At 39.9% G+C, this 18,663-nt stretch overlaps 1 protein-coding gene across 15 annotated transcripts in view; it reads right to left on the reverse strand.

The window, feature by feature from the left end:
• LTBP1 (latent transforming growth factor beta binding protein 1) overlaps positions 1 to 18,663 on the reverse strand; it is a 402,947-nt gene that overhangs the window by 103,457 nt on the left and 280,827 nt on the right. For all 15 annotated transcript variants that reach the window (XM_045447182.1, XM_045447179.1, XM_045447178.1 and 12 more), the window contains 4 exons: positions 10,813 to 10,938; positions 9,455 to 9,580; positions 8,926 to 9,048; positions 4,841 to 4,960 (listed from right to left, as the gene is read on the reverse strand). In XM_045447182.1, the coding sequence (XP_045303138.1) occupies positions 4,841 to 4,960; positions 8,926 to 9,048; positions 9,455 to 9,580; positions 10,813 to 10,938 (495 nt within the window). The remainder of the gene's footprint in view (positions 1 to 4,840; positions 4,961 to 8,925; positions 9,049 to 9,454; positions 9,581 to 10,812; positions 10,939 to 18,663) is intronic.

Raw genomic sequence — 18,663 nt, forward strand, 5'->3', positions numbered from 1 at the left:
CCACGTTTACCGTGTAAGTTCTCTGCACCTGGTTTTCGTTAAGACTAAGGCTAACCCATTGTCAAGTGGATCAAATAACACGGAGTTCTTCAAATGCCTAGGACCCATTACGTTTAGAAAACGTAAATCGGAGTCACAGAGTCACCATTAACTTAATTACGGTTTGACAGAGAAGGATTACTATGATAAAAATCTCAGAAATTTGTGTTCCCAGGTCACATGGTTTTTCACAGACTCAATTCTAAAGTAAGACAATAAAGTAAACTCAGCGTTGCCTGCATACAACCACCAGGTGATAGATACCGTATCTTATGAAGGTGAGCAAAGAAAGTGAAGTAGAAGGATGGAAATGGCAGCATTGCAGAAGGCGAAACATTTGTTAGGGATGATCAGTGATCCTACAGAAAAGCATGAGGATTCTTAAGCAATATATCCCAGCTAAACAAAAATGTCCAGAAGTTGAAAAGAAACTCTAAGATTAAGATTACTTAGATTCATAAACCAAGGCTCCGATGACACGGAGAGGGAAGAACTACAGGAAATGAGCTTATGAAAAGCCAAGGATAGTTACACACAGAAACTTGACATAGAATTTATTGGATAGGTATCAGTTATTACTGCCCTTCTTATATTTCAGGATTAAGGAGGTAAATGGGAGGATAACAGAGTTGGGGGAAGAAGGGTTATAACATTTATTGGGTTCTACATTGTGTCACATGCCTTTCTACATGCTTTATATTGCTTATTTAATTCTGACAGTAAATCCAATGAAGAAGAGTATCTCAATACCCATTTTAAAGCTATTGAAACCAAGCTTCAGAGAGGTCATATAGCTCAAAATCTAAGTTCAAGGAAATATGATCTTTACAGAAGAGCTGCCGAATGTACCTTTACACAATTAAATACCAGAGAATCTCCTTTGAAGGATGGCTCTAGTAGGGTTTGAATCAGGCCTGTTCTTCATGAGTGAAGAGAAACCTGTTAATTGACTACCTGACAGGCTGGCTTCCCTCAAGAAAGGTCCTGGTTCAAGCAGCCAGTTGGAACTCGCCAGAACCCAGGGTGAAGAAATAATCATTAGAGGCGGGGATCAAGTGGGCAACAACTCCAGGCTGAACGTGAGGTCCAAGGAATACAGTGTTGAATGATGAAAGTGGCTTTCAAGAGAGGACTGAAATCCACAACTTGAAAGAAGAAGCTACATTAACAGAGGAGCCAACAAGAGTTGCCAAAAAGCACCAAGGGATAGATATTTTGAAAGTGGACAATAAACGACTGAGAATGAAGGATCATATGCCCTGAACTCAACACTAGGAAACAGCATCGTCTTCCAGACAACACCTGCTAACATCTGACCTGTTTCGGCCCCAGATGATTTCTGGTCTAATTCATAAATCAAGGAGAAGCATCAATCAGTGAGCCAGCTTACATGGCAGGAATACAAGGCCATTAATGGTTTCAGCAAGTTCACTGTTAAGTCAGGAAAAGAAGGAGAAAGTCTAACTGGCATCAAATCCCTGCAGAATATGAGTCAAAATAGCAATTCTCAATTCCTAATGAATCCATTTAACAGGAAAAAGAGCCAAATCAATATACAGATCAACAGGCTTTAGAAAAAACCATAAGCATAATGCCACACGATAGTAGAATTACATATGACCCTGTACAACTTTAATTGTAATAATTTAAAAACATTCAGTCAGCGGGAGCAGAATGGTAGAAAAAGGAGGACATGAAGATCTATGGAACAGAGAACCCTGTGACATAGGGATTATCTTCTCTACAGATGGCAACTAACAAATACAAAGCATAAGACTTTCCTTCAAATGGTGAGATTTGGAATAATTTTAAGTCTTTAATGTTCTCATACATTTAAAATTGGGGGAAAACAGTCTCATCAATGCACCCTAAATTATCTGGACTAAAATGATATTAAAAAGCCACACACCCATCACAAATAACCAACAGAGAAAAAAACAAATAGTTAGAAAGGAACACTGTATAAATAACTTATCATTTGATGTCTTCTCTGACCACCATAGAATCTGACACTCTCTGTATCCCTTAGGCAGTTTTATTTTATTTTTTTCCCCTTCATGGCACTGAAAACACATCTGACACACCACATACTTTACTTGCTGACTTGTTTATCTGCAAACACAACGTAAGCTCTAGAGTACACAGGCAAAGAGGGGAAGGCATTTCTTTATTTTCCCTTAATCTCCGGGGTCTTGAAAACTGCCTGGCTCTTGGTAGGCACTCAACTGTTAAATTGAAAATAAATATATAATCCAATTGTTGTCGATTAGCTCAACTCAATGATCAGCTTAACTAATGACTGCACCTTTGAAAAGTATTTTAGAGTACCAGAAGTATAAAGGTGAGAACTAAAATGTAGGAGCCAGGGGCGCCTGGGTGGCGCAGTCGGTTAAGCGTCCGACTTCAGCTCAGGTCACGATCTCGCGGTCCGTGAGTTCGAGCCCCGCGTCAGGCTCTGGGCTGATGGCTCAGAGCCTGGAGCCTGTTTCCGATTCTGTGTCTCCCTCTCTCTCTGCCCCTCCCCCGTTCATGCTCTGTCTCTCTCTGTCCCAAAAAAATAAATAAACGTTGAAAAAAAATTTTAAATGTAGGAGCCATCGCTGGGTATTCATTAGCGCTGTCAGAGCTGAGCAGAAGAATCTCATTCATTCATTGGTTCAGTAAGAATAGAAAGGCACGTTGCGACATCGACTTTTTGTCACACTCAACTTTTTAACGTGTGAAAGCTCTACTGCCATAAAAAATTAACACGGATCCGTTTTGGTATAATCTGCAAAAGCCCTCCTGAGAATCTAAGAAGAGCTCTAAGTCCAGCTCTGAACAACGAATGGAACTGAAACATCATCATGGAGGAGAAGCCTGATCTGTAGATAAAGGCAGAAGGAAAAAAAGTACACGGTCTACTTGTCATAGGAATTGCATGACCTTAGCAATGCAAAACCGAAAAGTAGTGCTTGGAACAAGTGGCTAAGTGTATGACTTTGGGTGACTGACATGGTGACCTAGGATTTCTGCTTAGGATTCCACTAAGTCTGGTTGGCAAAGTCAAGTTACTTTTAAATGAGATGCTGTGTTTCTGTCATTAAACCGGAGCAAAGTGGTCATGATTAGATTGACTGCACACATCCAGGTATGAGAACTCATTTCTTATGATTGCCCAATCTAGATAAATGCATTTGTATTGAAGAACGATCACTTGCCAATTTGGTCAGTCATATTTCATTAGCACGTTCATGCATCAGGGCTGTGTTTATACCACTATGATGAATTTTAGTTACTGAAGGTAAAATTCAGGCTCTGCTCTTGGATTATAATATGCCTCAGTATGTGAAAATGAGAACACAAATGGAATCCTGACAGGCAAGTATGAAATTTATGCCAAACGGGAAAATTAAAACCAAACATAATGTTCTGACCAGCACCGATCACATCAACAAATGCAGATCAAATAAGCAATTAATGAACCCAAATCTTCCCTTCTCCCAAAGATCAACATCTCAATTCCAACGACAGAAGGAGACGGCCATGTACAGAGGCGTAGCTTATGCAACCTGGTGATGAGTCCAAAGCTTTGAAATTGGGACTCTTTCTGCCGAGCCTACTCATCCTGTCTGCTCTGCAACACCTAAACATCTTCCCAGAGGTGTACGAGTAAAGATGAGCATCTTAAGTAAGACTGAGAGGGTCTATCTAGCATGTTCTGCCTCCTCATCCTGCGACCAATCTTCCCTTGTTCTCTGTCTAGCCTTTCAGCTAGTGACTGAAAGGTGAACCTGACTGCTTCCTCCTTCCACAAGCACCCTGCATAGGCTGTTTCCTCTGTCCAAACTTATCTCCTTCCCCTCCCCTTCCTCAGTGTAACCTCGATCAGGAATTTTCCCAGAGGCAACTCGTTCTATTGCACACTCTTAGAGCAGCAGAGAACCCTACTTCCCAGCACTGTCTTATTGGTGCCTTTGCATTTATTTATGAGATACTTATGAGTCTTCCTCGCCAGACAGTTCCACGAGGAAGGCACTTTTTTTGTCCCTCAACATATCCCAGCACACAGCACAACCCTGCGTATATACAGTAAGCTCTTCAGCCTTTGTGGAAGAAGGAAGGAAGGTATGAAGAAATGAGAAGTTTAACACACATGGTCAGAGTCTGGCATTGAGTGTAAAAGAGCTCAGCTTCTAAGGAAAATATTAGAGACAGAGACAGAAACACAGAGGAAAACCATTAAGGGGGAAAGCTAAGTGGAGCACAGCTAAAGAGACTGAAAGCAAATTTGATGCTTCTCTTCCTCAGTGCCTAATGTTGGTATGAAGTATTTAGTAAAGACTTCAGTGAATACACGTCAGAGACTCGGCAAGCCATCAAGATTTCTCTTCTGCTTCTGCTCTATGTTTGTGTTGCATGCTTCCAAATTCTATTAGTGTGTGGTAAGCGTTCTCTTCTTAGACCTTTTCTCTCTTTTTTTAGCCTTTTGCCTCCACCTCTCCCTCCCTGTGATGATTACTGTTTTATTTGGTCCTGGTTATTTATCACATCAAAGACCATAATTTGCTTCACTCAGAATTATTTCTCCCAGGTAAAATCTCCCATTCTTCCTACCAACTTGTTTTCCCATTTTCTCCATGGTTAAAAGTGACTTTGAACTTTTCTCAGAAGTTTTCTCAGAATGACACAACTTTGTCATATTCCATTTTTTCTCTTTTTTTCCATTTTGAACGAGGGATCACTTGGCATTACATCACTCTGTCAGAAAATGCACTAGGCAGAAAAAACAAGACTTTGATAAAAACACTCTAGTACCTACCAAGACATTGCCCATTCCAGCCTCGGAACCCTTCTGTGCAGGGAACACACTGGTAAGATCCAGGAGAATTCACGCACTGCTCATCTGGACAAGTGCTTGGAGTTAAACATTCATCAATATCTGAAAAATTGGAAAAGTAGGTCACAAGCATTTATCAGAATACGGAAGCAAACATTCACTTTTCTGATGAAGCCGGGGGAAAAAAGGTATGTTGTATCTACATTTTGGTGGAGAAAACCATAACTAGGTAAGTCAAACACTGTGCCTACACTTAACCACCACAACAATAATGCAAGGCCAGGTAGACCTTGAGTAAAATATTTACACACATCCAAAGGAAAAACCTGGCCCCAGTTTTCCAACTGGCAGGGTTAGACCTCTCCATTGCTGGGAGCTGGCAGCTTCTTGGGGGCCATTTTCTGAACACCAAACCTTTGAAGGAATACTGCAGCTTGCCAGAAAGAAATATAATAAACAGGCATGAGAGTGACAAAGCCACATATCCACCTGGCCAGAGGTTCTCTCTGCAGACAATGGATGCTCTAGGGAAATCCTTGCTTTGGCTTCATGGGCCTAAGAACACCCAAGGTTTGAATAATTTAAAACCTTTCACAGGCTGTGAACTCCTTGGAGGTGGAAACAGAACATTAGGAGAAAATGAACTCATCAAATATTTGCCAGACTTTCCAAAAAACATGGTGATATGATCGTATGCTAATATTTTCTAATAAAAATATACCTTATTATTCACATTCACAGCTAACTGGAGTTATTCATCACTGTTCTTTTCAATGTGAGGAGAAAAACAACACCTTAAATATGCTTGGGGCTGTGGCAGACGTAACTACTACAGAGGCTCTAGGCATTTTTTTTTTTTTTAAACATTTTAATTTTTTTTTTTTTCAACGTTTTATTTTTTATTTTTGGGACAGAGAGAGACAGAGCATGAACGGGGGAGGGGCAGAGAGAGAGGGAGACACAGAATTGGAAACAGGCTCCAGGCTCTGAGCCATCAGCCCAGAGCCTGACGCGGGGCTCGAACTCACGGACGGCAAGATCGTGACCTGGCTGAAGTCGGACGCTTAACCGACTGCGCCACCCAGGCGCCCCAAGGCATTTTGAAGAATGGTATAACAACAGAAGGGGAAAGCAGGATACAGGAAATGATTCAGGAGTTTGACAAGAGTGGGAACACCTTGGATACCAGCCCCACTTGAAATGATCATTTTTTTCTGGGATTGGAGTCTGAATTCAAATGAGTGTATTTACTGTCTAAGTGTTCCAATATAAGATACATATAGGACCTCCAATCATATGCAAAATATAAAGACAATTTTCAGGACATAAGCAAAAAGTGAAAGAAATATATAACGGATACATTCATCCATTCTGGGAAATTCTCAAAAATTATCTCTCATTATCACCAGACAAGTGTGAAAATACGCTTCAAGTAAAAAAGATGCTCAAAGGAAAAATGTTGAAGATGTTATTAATAGAATAAGCACCAAGTCAGTGTGGTAATTTTTTTTTCCTATCAGCGAAAAATCCTTGCCAACAGACAATGACACATAGTGTGGTGTGTGTGTGTGTGTGTGTGTGTGTGTGTGTGTGTGTGTGTTTTAGGTCAGATGTTCTGGGACTTCTTGTTCTACAGAAAGATGATGCCTGCCAGTTTCATTTTCCAAACAGCATTACATTCTTCTCTGGAAGGATTTTTTTTTTTTTTTAAATAGAACTACAACTGTTAAGTCAGAGAAGGTTTTAAGGAAGGCTGGCCCAATAAATAAGATGCAACGTGGAGCAAGACAAGACAACATCCCTGCATTTCCAGCCACTCTCACCTCTGTCTGCTCGTTCCCTCATCTATAAATTAGGGACTACCTGCCTGGTAATACCTCAGCAGGACAAAGTAAGGATGCATGAGATAATGTCTGTGAACTACAATAGACTCCTTGGAGACTGGGGCTGTTTGAAAGCAACTTTGTTAGTGGCAGCTGAGAAAATCTTTGGTGAGCCAGGAGCCTGGGGACCTTTGGTTCTGGTCCATGACGAAATTAGAAAACAGCCATGTTATTTGGCTCCTTCTTCTTTTCAAGCCATTTCATGGGGATAGAATTATGTATTATTTACTCAGGGAACCCTGGTAGTATTTCTGTGAAATAATTTCCATACACCAAATATTACGGAACAGTCTCCATCGGTTTCCTGTTTACGTACAGAATTTTCAAATTTCTACTCCTTCCCACTTTCCATCCTTGCACCATAGTTACTACTTAAATGTCTCAACTCCCCATCCTGAAACTGTAAGTATGATTTAAGAATCAGCATGTGACTTCAATCAGTTAAGTATCTGACTTCAGCTCAGGTCATGATCTCATGGCTCATGGGTTCAAGATCCACGTGGGGCTCTGTGTAGACAGCTCAGAGCCTGGAGCCTGCTTTGGATTCTGTGTCTCCCTCTCTCTCTCTGCTCCTCCCCCACTTGGTCACATGTGCATTCTCTCTCTCTCAAAAATAAATAAACACTGAAAAAAATTTTAGAATCAGCATTTGACTTTTTCGGGGAGTGTTGTTTTACACATACAGGCTTGTCAGGTAAACCACGCCATTTCTTTAAAAGCATTTCCAAAGCTATAGATGTACCAAGAAGGCCCATGCAAAAACAAAGTCATCAGGAAAGGGGGGAGGTTTCTAGGGAATGGTTCTTGAGAACTAATAAGGTGAAAGGCACCACACAAGATACCACAACACGCATTTATTCTCAGGACAGCCCTGAAAGTTAACTTTGTGGCTCCCAAGTTAACAATCCAAAGGGGCCAAGTTGCTGGCTCCAAGCCATAAAGTGACTAAGCGCAGAAGTCAGGAGCTGATGCCACAGTCCTGCCCCCTCCCAAGGGGGCATGCTGCCTCTCCAGGGCAGAGTGAGGGTCCTCTATAAAAGGAGAGTGGGCACACTTCACCCCTGTTGTCTCATGGCCCTCAGCTGCCAGGGAAGAGACCTTATAGTTCTGTTGTGATCCTAGTTGATCAGAGATTCAGAATGTAAAATGCTCCCGCGTCTCTCCAGATCAGAATGCAAGGGGCCAGGGGGAGAGGCAGGGACAGACTGCCAAGACACCGAATTAGCTCTCCCTCCAGGACCAGGTCATTAGATCCATGTAGAAAACCAATGCAGAGGAGGCAGGGACAGGTGAGAGCAGCCTGCCCCAACTTGTCCGTCCCTCCCTTGGTCTGGAAGTCGAGCCATATTAGAAAATGGGCTGATCTTCAGGCGGCCACAGGCAAAGAACCCCCGTGGAACCAGGACCATCCACATGGCCTGGCCCCTCAGAAAAGTGTTCAGGGACCCCTCTTCCCTTCCCCGGCACATATCCATGGCAGCATTCAAGCAGAAGTGCAACATATTTCTTCATGAAAATAATTATTTAAAAAGTACCATGGTGGTTTCAAAAAGAACCTGTATAACTGGGATACAAACATGAGCAGAAATATTAAATGGTTAAGCATTCTGGCCATACTCTAAAAGCTTCTCAGAACTTTTTTTTTTTAATATAATATTAGCAAACTCATTGCTGCAATCAATAATAAAGAAATTTTATCTAGCGTGGCTAGAATGCAACCTGGAGTTAGTCAGAGGGAGCTTTGGTACAGAAGGGTTTGTAACCAAGTCCCAGAACACACGTAAGACAAGCTGTGAGAAAGGAATGTAATAGGGCAAGAAGGGTGGAAACTAAAATTCAACAGCGGGTAAATCTGCACCATGTTCCCAGATGAATGATCCAGACGCTGTAATTAAGTCTGGGCTTACGCTACGATGCTCCGCAATCAATTGTTCTACAGCGATTCACTCAAACTACCAGGGAAGGCAGATGCTGAGGTGGACAAGGGGAGAGCAAAGATGGAAGACAATGGAAAACAATCCAAAGTCCCTGAAGCGAGGCCAAGAGGCTGTGACTGCAAAAGGCAGGAAGAGCTTCGATGAGCTGATATCATGCACAGGCTGGTGGAGGAAAGTCCCAGGTGTGGACCCAGCCCTGCATTTCACCATCACGTGTGCTCCACACTTCAAGGTGGCACTGACTCACCCTCACAACGGCCGCCCCGGGTCATGCGGTACCCGCTGTCGCAGTATTCACACCGGAAGGCCCCCATGGTATTGATGCAGTGTCCTTCCCCACACACATCTGGCCTCAGGCACTCGTCAACATCTATACGAAGCAGAAAACACGGTCAAGTTTTATTTCTCCAAACAGAATTTCAAACCTCTCCAATCTCCCAGGTCAGTTTGAAGTCAAGAATCAAACAACCGATTCCCACTACCATCCCTTTGATTTGTTTGACGTGTTTCAAAATTGAGTGGTTTTGATTTATGTGGGACCCAACACATTTAACATCTTGGGTCTCTGCACACACTTGACACTCTTCATTCCATAGCGTTGGAGAAAAAAACTTCCATATTTATATCCTCCAGTATCTAGCAGATGACTATGTCATAAAAGGTGTCCAGTAATAAATTCTGGGTTGCCAGAATAAGCAGTTAAGATTGATGGGATCTTAGGGGAGCTAACAACCCAGATCTGGGAATTTATGCATCAGGAAGAACACAGCCATTACCTATGCAGTTAGGACCCTCCTCACTGGCCATAAATCCTGCTGGGCAAATACACAAGAAACTTCCCTCGGTGTTTTCACAGCGTCCCTGGGAACAGAGCTGTTGGACCTGAGTGCATTCATCAATATCTGTTAACAAAAATACAGATAAAAGTATCAGTGTCGTGTAGCATGAAATTCTCAGTCTCCCTGTTCATAAAATACCAGCACACTATTCCCTGAGCACCACATCCTTATAACCGAGGAGACTAGGAAAGGGAGACATGATCATACGCCTCAGATACTTGAATGATGGTTACTGGGAACAGGGAATACACTTATGGTATATTGTTTGAAAAGCTAAAACTACAACCTTCACATTGGTGTTTGTGAGAGACAGATTTAGGTCAACACAGAAGGACCCCTCTGATACATGGAATCATCTAAGCACTGAAATTCATGTGCAACTCCCAGGCCAGCTCAGCAGAGAGTACCAGAAATACTGTAAAAGGGACTCTCCCACTGTGCACATGGGCAAAGCTAGACTAGATCATCTCAAATGCCCTGTTATATTCTATGGTTCCAAACAGAATACATACAATGTATGCAAATTCAAGAGAAAGAGCCATGGTACAGAGCAGGTGGATACTCCCCTCAACCCACTCCACATACATATATACAAAACAAAATAACATTAAGTCACACATCTTATGGACACTTAGCATATCAAAGTCATATTAACTGGGTATATGCCTTATTGCTTTATATTTGCCTTCTAACCCTTAGTGCTGAATTTCCTTTTTCTAAAAAAGAGAGCAATTAAATTTAGTGTTAATGCACTGAAATGATTTCCATAATGCCATCATACGTCTTTCTGAGATACATTTTTTTCCAAAGAACCACGTATGAGAGGCTGGATTTGTAAATTCATTAATAGCTTTGTGTTAGTCTACTGATTTTCAGTTTAGAAATTGCTTTTAGAAATCAGATTTTGAGCAATTACATGAATATAATTCTTTATTGCAGTATATAGTATTATTATTTTGGTTTTGCTAAATACATGCTTATAGATAGTTATTTCTATTACTTCATATATTATATATTTTATTATATTATTATACCTAGAAATCTTTGGAAATTATTTTACCTTTTTCCCCCTTTTATCTAATTGTATTACATTTCGAAAGGTAGGTAGCACTGAACCAGGAGGTAAGAGCAACCCAGGAGATGAACAAACCTCTTTTTGAGCTCTTTTAGTGCAGGGACAGAAATTTTTAAAAATTAAACACAATAACATTTCCCATGATAATTACAGGGAAAATGTTCTTAATGTGGAAATGTTTTATCTTTAATAATTTCATCCATGAAAAAGTATCTCTTACCAACACATTTCCTCTGTTGCTCACTGAACTTGTAGCCCTCATAGCATATACACGTATACCTCACAGGCAGGTTAATGCAGTGTCCTGCTCCACAGATGTCAGGGTTCACAGTACATTCATTGATTTCTTAATAAATAAGAGAGAAAAAAATACATCAACAAAGATTTCACTGTCGCTTGCAAACCATTCCTGTGTATTTCCTGATTAGCTTATCGTCAGGTATGCAATTAGAAGACACAGGTCACTTCTCATTTCTCTAAAGAAAATAAAAACACTCATTCAAAAAGATACAGGCACCCACATGTTTCTTGCAGCATTGTTTACAATATCCAAGATATGGAAGCAACCCAAGTGTCCACTGATAGATGGGTAGATAAGGAGGATGTGGTATATATACACAGTGGACTATTACTCAGCCATAAACAAGACTGAGATCTTGCTATTTGTGACAGTGTGGATGTACCTAGAGGGTATAATGCTAAGTATCTGAAATAAGTCAGAGAAAGACAAATACCACATGATTTCACTTACATATGGAATCTAAAAAAAAAAAAAAAATGAGCAAAGAAATAAAAAAAAAAAAAAACAGAAACAGACCTATAAATACACAGAACAAACTGATGGTTGCCAGAATGGGGGGAGGATGGGCAAATGGGTCAAGTGGAATGTGAGGTACAGGCTTTCCTTATGGAATGATGCCGCCACTGGGATGAAAAGCACAGCACAAGGCACCTAGTCCATGGTACTGGAATAGTGTTGTGTGGGGACAGATCGTAGCTACACTTGTGGTGAGCACAGCATAACAAACAGACCTGCCGAAAGACTAGCCTATACACCTGAATCTAATGCAACATTGTGTCAACTTGAGTTCAATAAAAAAGTTATGGTGACTTCTGAAATCAAGTATAAATTCATTTGATTACTTCATAATTGCTCAGTTAGTCACACCCAAGATCATCAATAATTCCTAATGAAACAACTTCTAACATGAACTGGAGTGGGTAACAAGTCAGAAAGAGGCCACCTTGGGGGGCGCCTGGGTGGCTCAGTTGGTTAAGCGTCTGACTTCAGCTCAGGTCATTATCTCACAGTTCTCATGGGTTCAAGCCCTGTGTCAGGCTGTGTGCTGACAGCTCAGAGCCTGGAGCCTGCTTTGGATTCTGTGTCTCCCTCTCTCCCTTCCCTTCCCCCGCTTGCACTCTGTCTCTGTCTCCTTCAAAAATATGTAAACATTAAATAATAATAATAAAAGAGGCCACCTTGGAAATTTTAAGACAATCAAATCTTTTCAACTTCTAAGATGGCCCACAAGGAGTTTCTATCCATTCCAGTTCATTTGACACGATGGACTTTGAACCAACATGTGAGTTTTACTGATAAAATACATAGTAACTTTTTATTCATTAGCAGACCAAATTCAGTTTCTAACAACTATGTCCAACCTCCTCCAAAATCTGTCATTAGCTCCCAAGAAAGATCTACCACTCCTAATCAAAGCAAAACTTCTGGGTGTAACTTACTCTTAATTTGCCAATTTCAACATCATTACATTTATAGTGATAAAGTCGAATCTTCTTCCCAATCTTCTCTGCTAAATTCCCCCTTGTGCTCCTACTGACTGGTGCTTGAGACCTGCTTCTTCTATAAGGCCTGAGCAGACTGGCCTCATTCCATGTGGGTACACACTGTGGTAGAGACAGGGTCTCGGGAGTCTATGTTGGGTAAAGGCCATTAAAATGTGCTTACTTACCAAAAGGACATAAAATGGCCTTAATTACCTGAGGACTCAAAAGTGGCCTTCTGAGAGGAATTACATCCCTTATATGATCTATTTTCAGTGAACTTTGTAATAAGGTATCATGGCATTGTCAGGCAGGGACAGTCTAGTTGGTAGAAGCCCAGGCTTCTAGACACTGAAAACACAAATCCGGCTACCCTTTCTAAGCTCTGTAACACAGGGGCAAGTTACTCAAGCATCCTAGCCCTCACTTTTCTGCAGGTGAAATAAATGGGAATAATCAGAGCATGAACTTGAGTACCAGGTTCAAAGAAGATAAATAACGCACATGGCCCAATGCCTGGCATATTATACGTGTTCAATAAAAGCCATTAAAGACCTGAAAGTGAGACCTGAAACCATAAAAATCATACAAGAGAGCACAAACAGTAATTGCTCTGACATTGGCCATAGCAACAGTTTTCTAGATATGTTCCCCAAGTCAAGGGAAATAAAACCAAAAATAAACCATTGGGACCATGTCCTTCTACACAGCAAAGGAGACAATCAATAAAACTAAAAGACAACTAACTGAATGGGAGAAAACATTTGTAAATTATATATGCTGATAAGGGGTTAGTATCCAAAATATATAAAGCTTTTATACACCTCAACACCAAAAGCAACCCAAATGATCCAATTAAAAATAAGTAGATGACATGAACAAACATTTCTTCAAAGACCTACAGATGACTGTTGGCCATGAAAAGATGTTCAGCACCACTCATCATCAGGGAAATGCAAATCAAAACCACAATGAGATATCACCTCACACCTGTCAGAATGGCTAAAATCAACAACACAAGAAATGACAAGTGTTGGAGAGGGTGTTTTTGTTCCTCAAAAAGTTAAAAACAGAAATACAATATGATCTAATAATTCCATTATTGGGTATTTACCCAAAGAATATGAAAATACTAATTCAAAGGGATACATGCACCCCTATGTTTATTGCAGCATTATTTACAACAACCAAACTATGGAGGCAGCCCAAATGTCCATCAATAGATGAATGGATAAAGATGATTTGGTATTTATACAATGGAATATTATTCAGCTGTAAAAAAGAATGAAACCTTGCCATCTGCAATGGCATGGATGGATCTACAGGATATAATGCTAAGCGAAATAAATCAGTCAGAGAAAGACAAATACAGTATGATTTCACTAATATGTGGAATTGAGGAAACAAAACAAATGAACAAAGTGGGAAAAAAAGACAAACCAAGACACAGACTCTTAGCTATAGAGAACAAGTTGATGGTTACCAGAGGGGAGGTGGGTAGGGGCATGGGTGAAATAGATGGGGATTAAGGATATACTTGTCATGAGGAGCACTGAGTAATGTATAGAATTCAGGAATCACTATATTGTATACCTAATGTAACACTGTACATTAATTATACTGATATTTAAAATTAAAAAATAATTTTGGGGTGCCTGGGTGGCTCAGTGGTTCAGTGTCCAACTTCGGCTCAGGTCACGATCTCATGGTTTGTGAGTTTGAGCCCCGCGTTGGGCTCTGTACTGTCAGTTCAGAGCCTGGCGCCTGCTTCGGATTCTGTGTCTCCCTCTCTCTCTGCTCCTCCCCCACTCACGCTCTGTCTCTCAAAAAATGAATAAACATTAAAAATAATTTTTTTTTCAACGTTTATTTATTTTTGGGACAGAGAGAAACAGAGCATGAACGGGGGAGGGGCAGAGAGAGAGGGAGACACAGAATCGGAAACAGGCTCCAGGTTCTGAGCCATCAGCCCAGAGCCTGACGCGGGGCTCGAACTCACGGACCGTGAGATCGTGACCTGGCTGAAGTCGGACGCTTAACCGACTGCGCCACCCAGGCGCCCCTAAAAATAATTTTTAAAAAATTAAATTAAATTAAAAATAATTTTACAAATAAGCAAAAATTTAAAAAAGAAATAAGGGGGAAGAATTCTTGTAAATAATCCATATACCTGAATTTTTTTAATTTGTAGATTTAAAAGTGAATTGTAAATGAATTAACAAAATACCTTTATGTATTAAAAAAAAAAGCTAGCCATTATATTATTAACAGCATTGTAAATGTTGTTCCTTTGGAAATCATTTAAGAAGATGTAACAAAGAAGCTGCACATTAAAACAAGGTTGTCCTGGGCTATTATCTCATTGTCAACACAAAGTCAACAAGGCTTAAAATGCATGCTGCCAGGAGCCCGTGCAGTCCAGTGTGAGAAGACGGTGGTCTCAAGCAGGGTAAGCTACATCAACCGCCTTGTTGGAAGCGTCTTTGGTTTGAGAAGAGAAACAGGTGTGCTACCATTACCAATAACCTACCATGCATTCTGCAGGAGGATGTGACCATCAGAGCTTTAACAAACACTATGGAAATGACCTAAACGAGGGCTGCGGGCTGCGGCTGTGGTAGCTTTCCAAAACCCAAACCACATTCTTCATTTTTCATCAAGTGTTAGTCACTACGCTGTGACTTTGAGACAATTGGTGCAAATCATCTGGAAAGTCCCTGGATTTTACAAGGAATCATATGAATACAGACCTGTGGTATCTACTTGGATGGCACGCATCGCATTTACAAACTACTTATACCTTTTGTGAGCCCACATGTGCTAATTAATTCACTATCAGAAAAATAGAGTGCTTTAGTCCGTATAATGTAAAATTATGAAAAAAATAAAGTAACCCAGAAGGCTAAAAACATTAGTAATTAACATGATGGCTTAAACTTAAGTGGCAGTATACAAAAAATGAATTATAAAACATATATAGCATAATTATATAATCACTGGCATGATAGGAAAATGTTTATTCGTTAAAAGATATAATTGGTTACAAATATAGAATATGATCTAAATTATAAACTACACAAAAGAAAATAAATCTCAGGTTATGATTATGGGGATTGGTATTTTCTTTAGATTTTTCTGCATTTTTCAAAATTTCTACAATGAGCATTTGAATTACTTTTATAATCCGAAGTCTTCCTTAACAAAAATTAACCTTTCTTGGGGTACCTGGATGGCCCAGTCAGTTAAGTGACTGACTTCAGCTCAGGTCCTGATCTCATGGTTCATGAGTTTGAGCCCCGCATTGGGCTCTGTGCTGACAGCTCACAGCCTGGAGCCTGCTTCAGATTCTGTGTCTCCCTCTCTCTCTGCCCCTCCCCAACTCATGCTCTGTCTCTCTCTCTCTCTCAAAAATGAAAAACATTTAAAAAAAAATTTTTTTAATTATCCTTTCTATGCCACAAAAATCTGAAAGGAAAAGGTCACCTTCTCCTGATTATAATCCTAGATACTCAGGTAAGATTTTTTTTTCTCTATAATAGGAATTCTTTAGAAGAACAGTGTGAAAATCACATCTCTAACCCTCTATTCCATACTGTAGGTAGATGCCTGCTCTGAAAATTACTGGTATTTACTTCTCTCGATTTTCTTTGTAATGACTAATCTTCCTTTAGAGTCTACTTTGCCATTTTCTTAAAACAAGAGACATATTGATCAGTTTGCAAAGAGAAAAGTTAGAAGATGAGTTAATATATTAGGGACAAGGATTCAGAACAAGTTCAAAGGCTATAAATCTAGGGTTTTCATATAATGCTTGAGCAGAACTCAGTGTCCCAAAGGCCACACACACCAATTTGTTGATAACCGAATATTTGTAACTTTTCAAGCACAGCTTTAGAATGGAATTTTTATAAGTGCGACCAAAAACCATCAAAAGTATGTGATGTTTAATTCAAATACGATACATTCCTATGCCACAGTGTGCCAACATATTTAAACTGTTTCTTCTGACAGCTCTAAAACAGGAGAAATGCTTAAGAATTATACTCTTTAGTCTTAGGAAACGAAACCTTAGGAAATGGCCTTTCTTCCACTGTAGAATCTAAAATAGAGGCTCTGAGGATATTTATGAGGCATGTTTGAGAATCTTTAGCTGATTACCTCATAGATAAACTATATAGAGACACAGCTTGATAGTGTTGATCCCAGCTGGCAGGACACTAACATATATAAGAAAATGTTACTCTGACACCACTAGAGGGTACTAAGAGATACATCAAAGGAGTGGAGGGATATTTACTAAAATGTATTTGATTTCTACCCTGTTTATCCCATTTTTTAATACAAGCAATTAATTAATGCAACTTTCATCAGTGCAGCCTCAGAGCTCCCTTCCGCCCATGTGCTAAGCACGACTCCACCCTTCCAAACAGAGAGTCAGAACACCTCCAAAACACCTTAGAACTTTTAACACAAGTCTCCTAACTACCTCTTCCCATGCTTTCCCCTCTTATGAGATTTTGATTCTCTAGCAAGTACTGTTATACCAAAAGGCCGTCTTGAAAAAGAACTGGCATGTTCTTCTAATTTTTCCATTTTTCTGAAGACAAAAGACAGGTCTTTTTACTTTTCCAAGAAGTCACTCACACTTAGATATGTGACCCTCCTCCCACAGAATGAAGCAGTTTCTGTTGAAACATACAGTTCTTTGAGCAGATTGTGTCGACATAAGCATAAGAATACGGCAAAGCCTCACACAGGCAGCACTAATTATTGGTCTCTGGGGTACTCTAGGCTAATGAAAAGGTCTTGCCTTCTTTAGCATGTTTGGCTTCCCAGAGAGATCATCAAGAGATTCTTCCCAGGCAACTCTTCCCTAAGGCCCATCACATGCCCTCTGGTCCTCAGGACCACCTGGTCCTTCTCTACTATAAGTGCCTCTGAAACAACTTCACTTTCTCCAAGTCAAGAACCATATTCTGCTTCTTTCACTAGAATTCCATTTAGAATCTTGGAAAAAGAGCTATGACCAAAAGCCAAGGGAAAACCAAATACTCTATTTATCCCACCACCAAGGCCAACAGTGGATTTAGGAGCTTGGTATCTTTATTATGTTTTTCTAATTAAATGAAAAATAAAGTTTTTTTGGCAAAATATGAAAATGAGTATGTTGATCTTCCAAGTTTTTCCTCATCATATGATTACTCAAGTAAGTAAGTAAGTAAATAAATAAATAAATCCTGGAGATATTAAAGCATGATGATTTTGCATGAAAAAAAAGGAGTTCATTTTCCAACAGCATACATAGTTTATAGAAGCTGTAATGACACCAGTAATACGCTTTAGGGACAAACGTTTTTTTAAAGGGGTCAGTTCTGAGTTCTGGAAAAGATCTGATGAGCCTATAGTTTTTATAATGTTTGGGCCATGATAATTACAAAGGTCTCCACAAAGCAGTCATGGAAGTCAAAAGAATAATTTCTGGCTGGTATGCAAGGGCTACGGAGGAAGTTTGGGAAGAGTAGGAGGAAGGCATCAAATGTTAGCTCATGGAAAGGTTTACAAAAATGCCCTGGCTTCCTAACTGCCCCACAATGAGCATAAACTGTCCCACAACAATTGAAACAGATGTTTCCACTTTGTAAATATTTGCCAGAGGTTTGATTTTCTAACCTATCCTAGAGCTATTAAGACACTATGTTAAATCAAGAATTTATATGCTGAAATGTATAATTTATTTGGAAACAGTATACCAGTAATGTTGCAAGCCACCAAATCAGCTGTTAAGAGTGGAAAATATCACACTTATTTCTTGCAAGTATGTGGCTCACTTTATTACATGTCAAAGTGTGTCTGAAGAAATCTGAAAAGGCTACTTCTAATTTCACAATCACAAATGTATCATCACTAAGCCATATGAAGCTGATTTTATTTATTTTAGACTCCTACGTATTATTCTATTACTTTCTTCAATTTATGAGACAAACTAATAAATAGTAACAAACATGAGTTACCTCCTCCGTGTTTTAGGAGAAAGAGCCATTGTATAATACTCCTGACAGAACTGATCAGATTGCTCCCTCAATCTATGTGTCTGGCTCTCACATAAAGCCAACGGGAACATCTATAGTTTGATTTAAATTAAAATTGATACAAAACAGTCTTCTTGTTCTAGTGTAAATTACAGATTACAGTGTAGCTCTAAAGTTGCAAGCCATTTTAATTCAAATGCTCTAATATTCTCCCCATGGGCTGTTTCAGAAAGATTCTTCTACTATAGGAAGTAGGAACA

The sequence above is a fragment of the Leopardus geoffroyi genome, chromosome A3 (genome assembly GCF_018350155.1).
Source record: "Leopardus geoffroyi isolate Oge1 chromosome A3, O.geoffroyi_Oge1_pat1.0, whole genome shotgun sequence".
NCBI lineage: Eukaryota > Metazoa > Chordata > Mammalia > Carnivora > Felidae > Leopardus > Leopardus geoffroyi.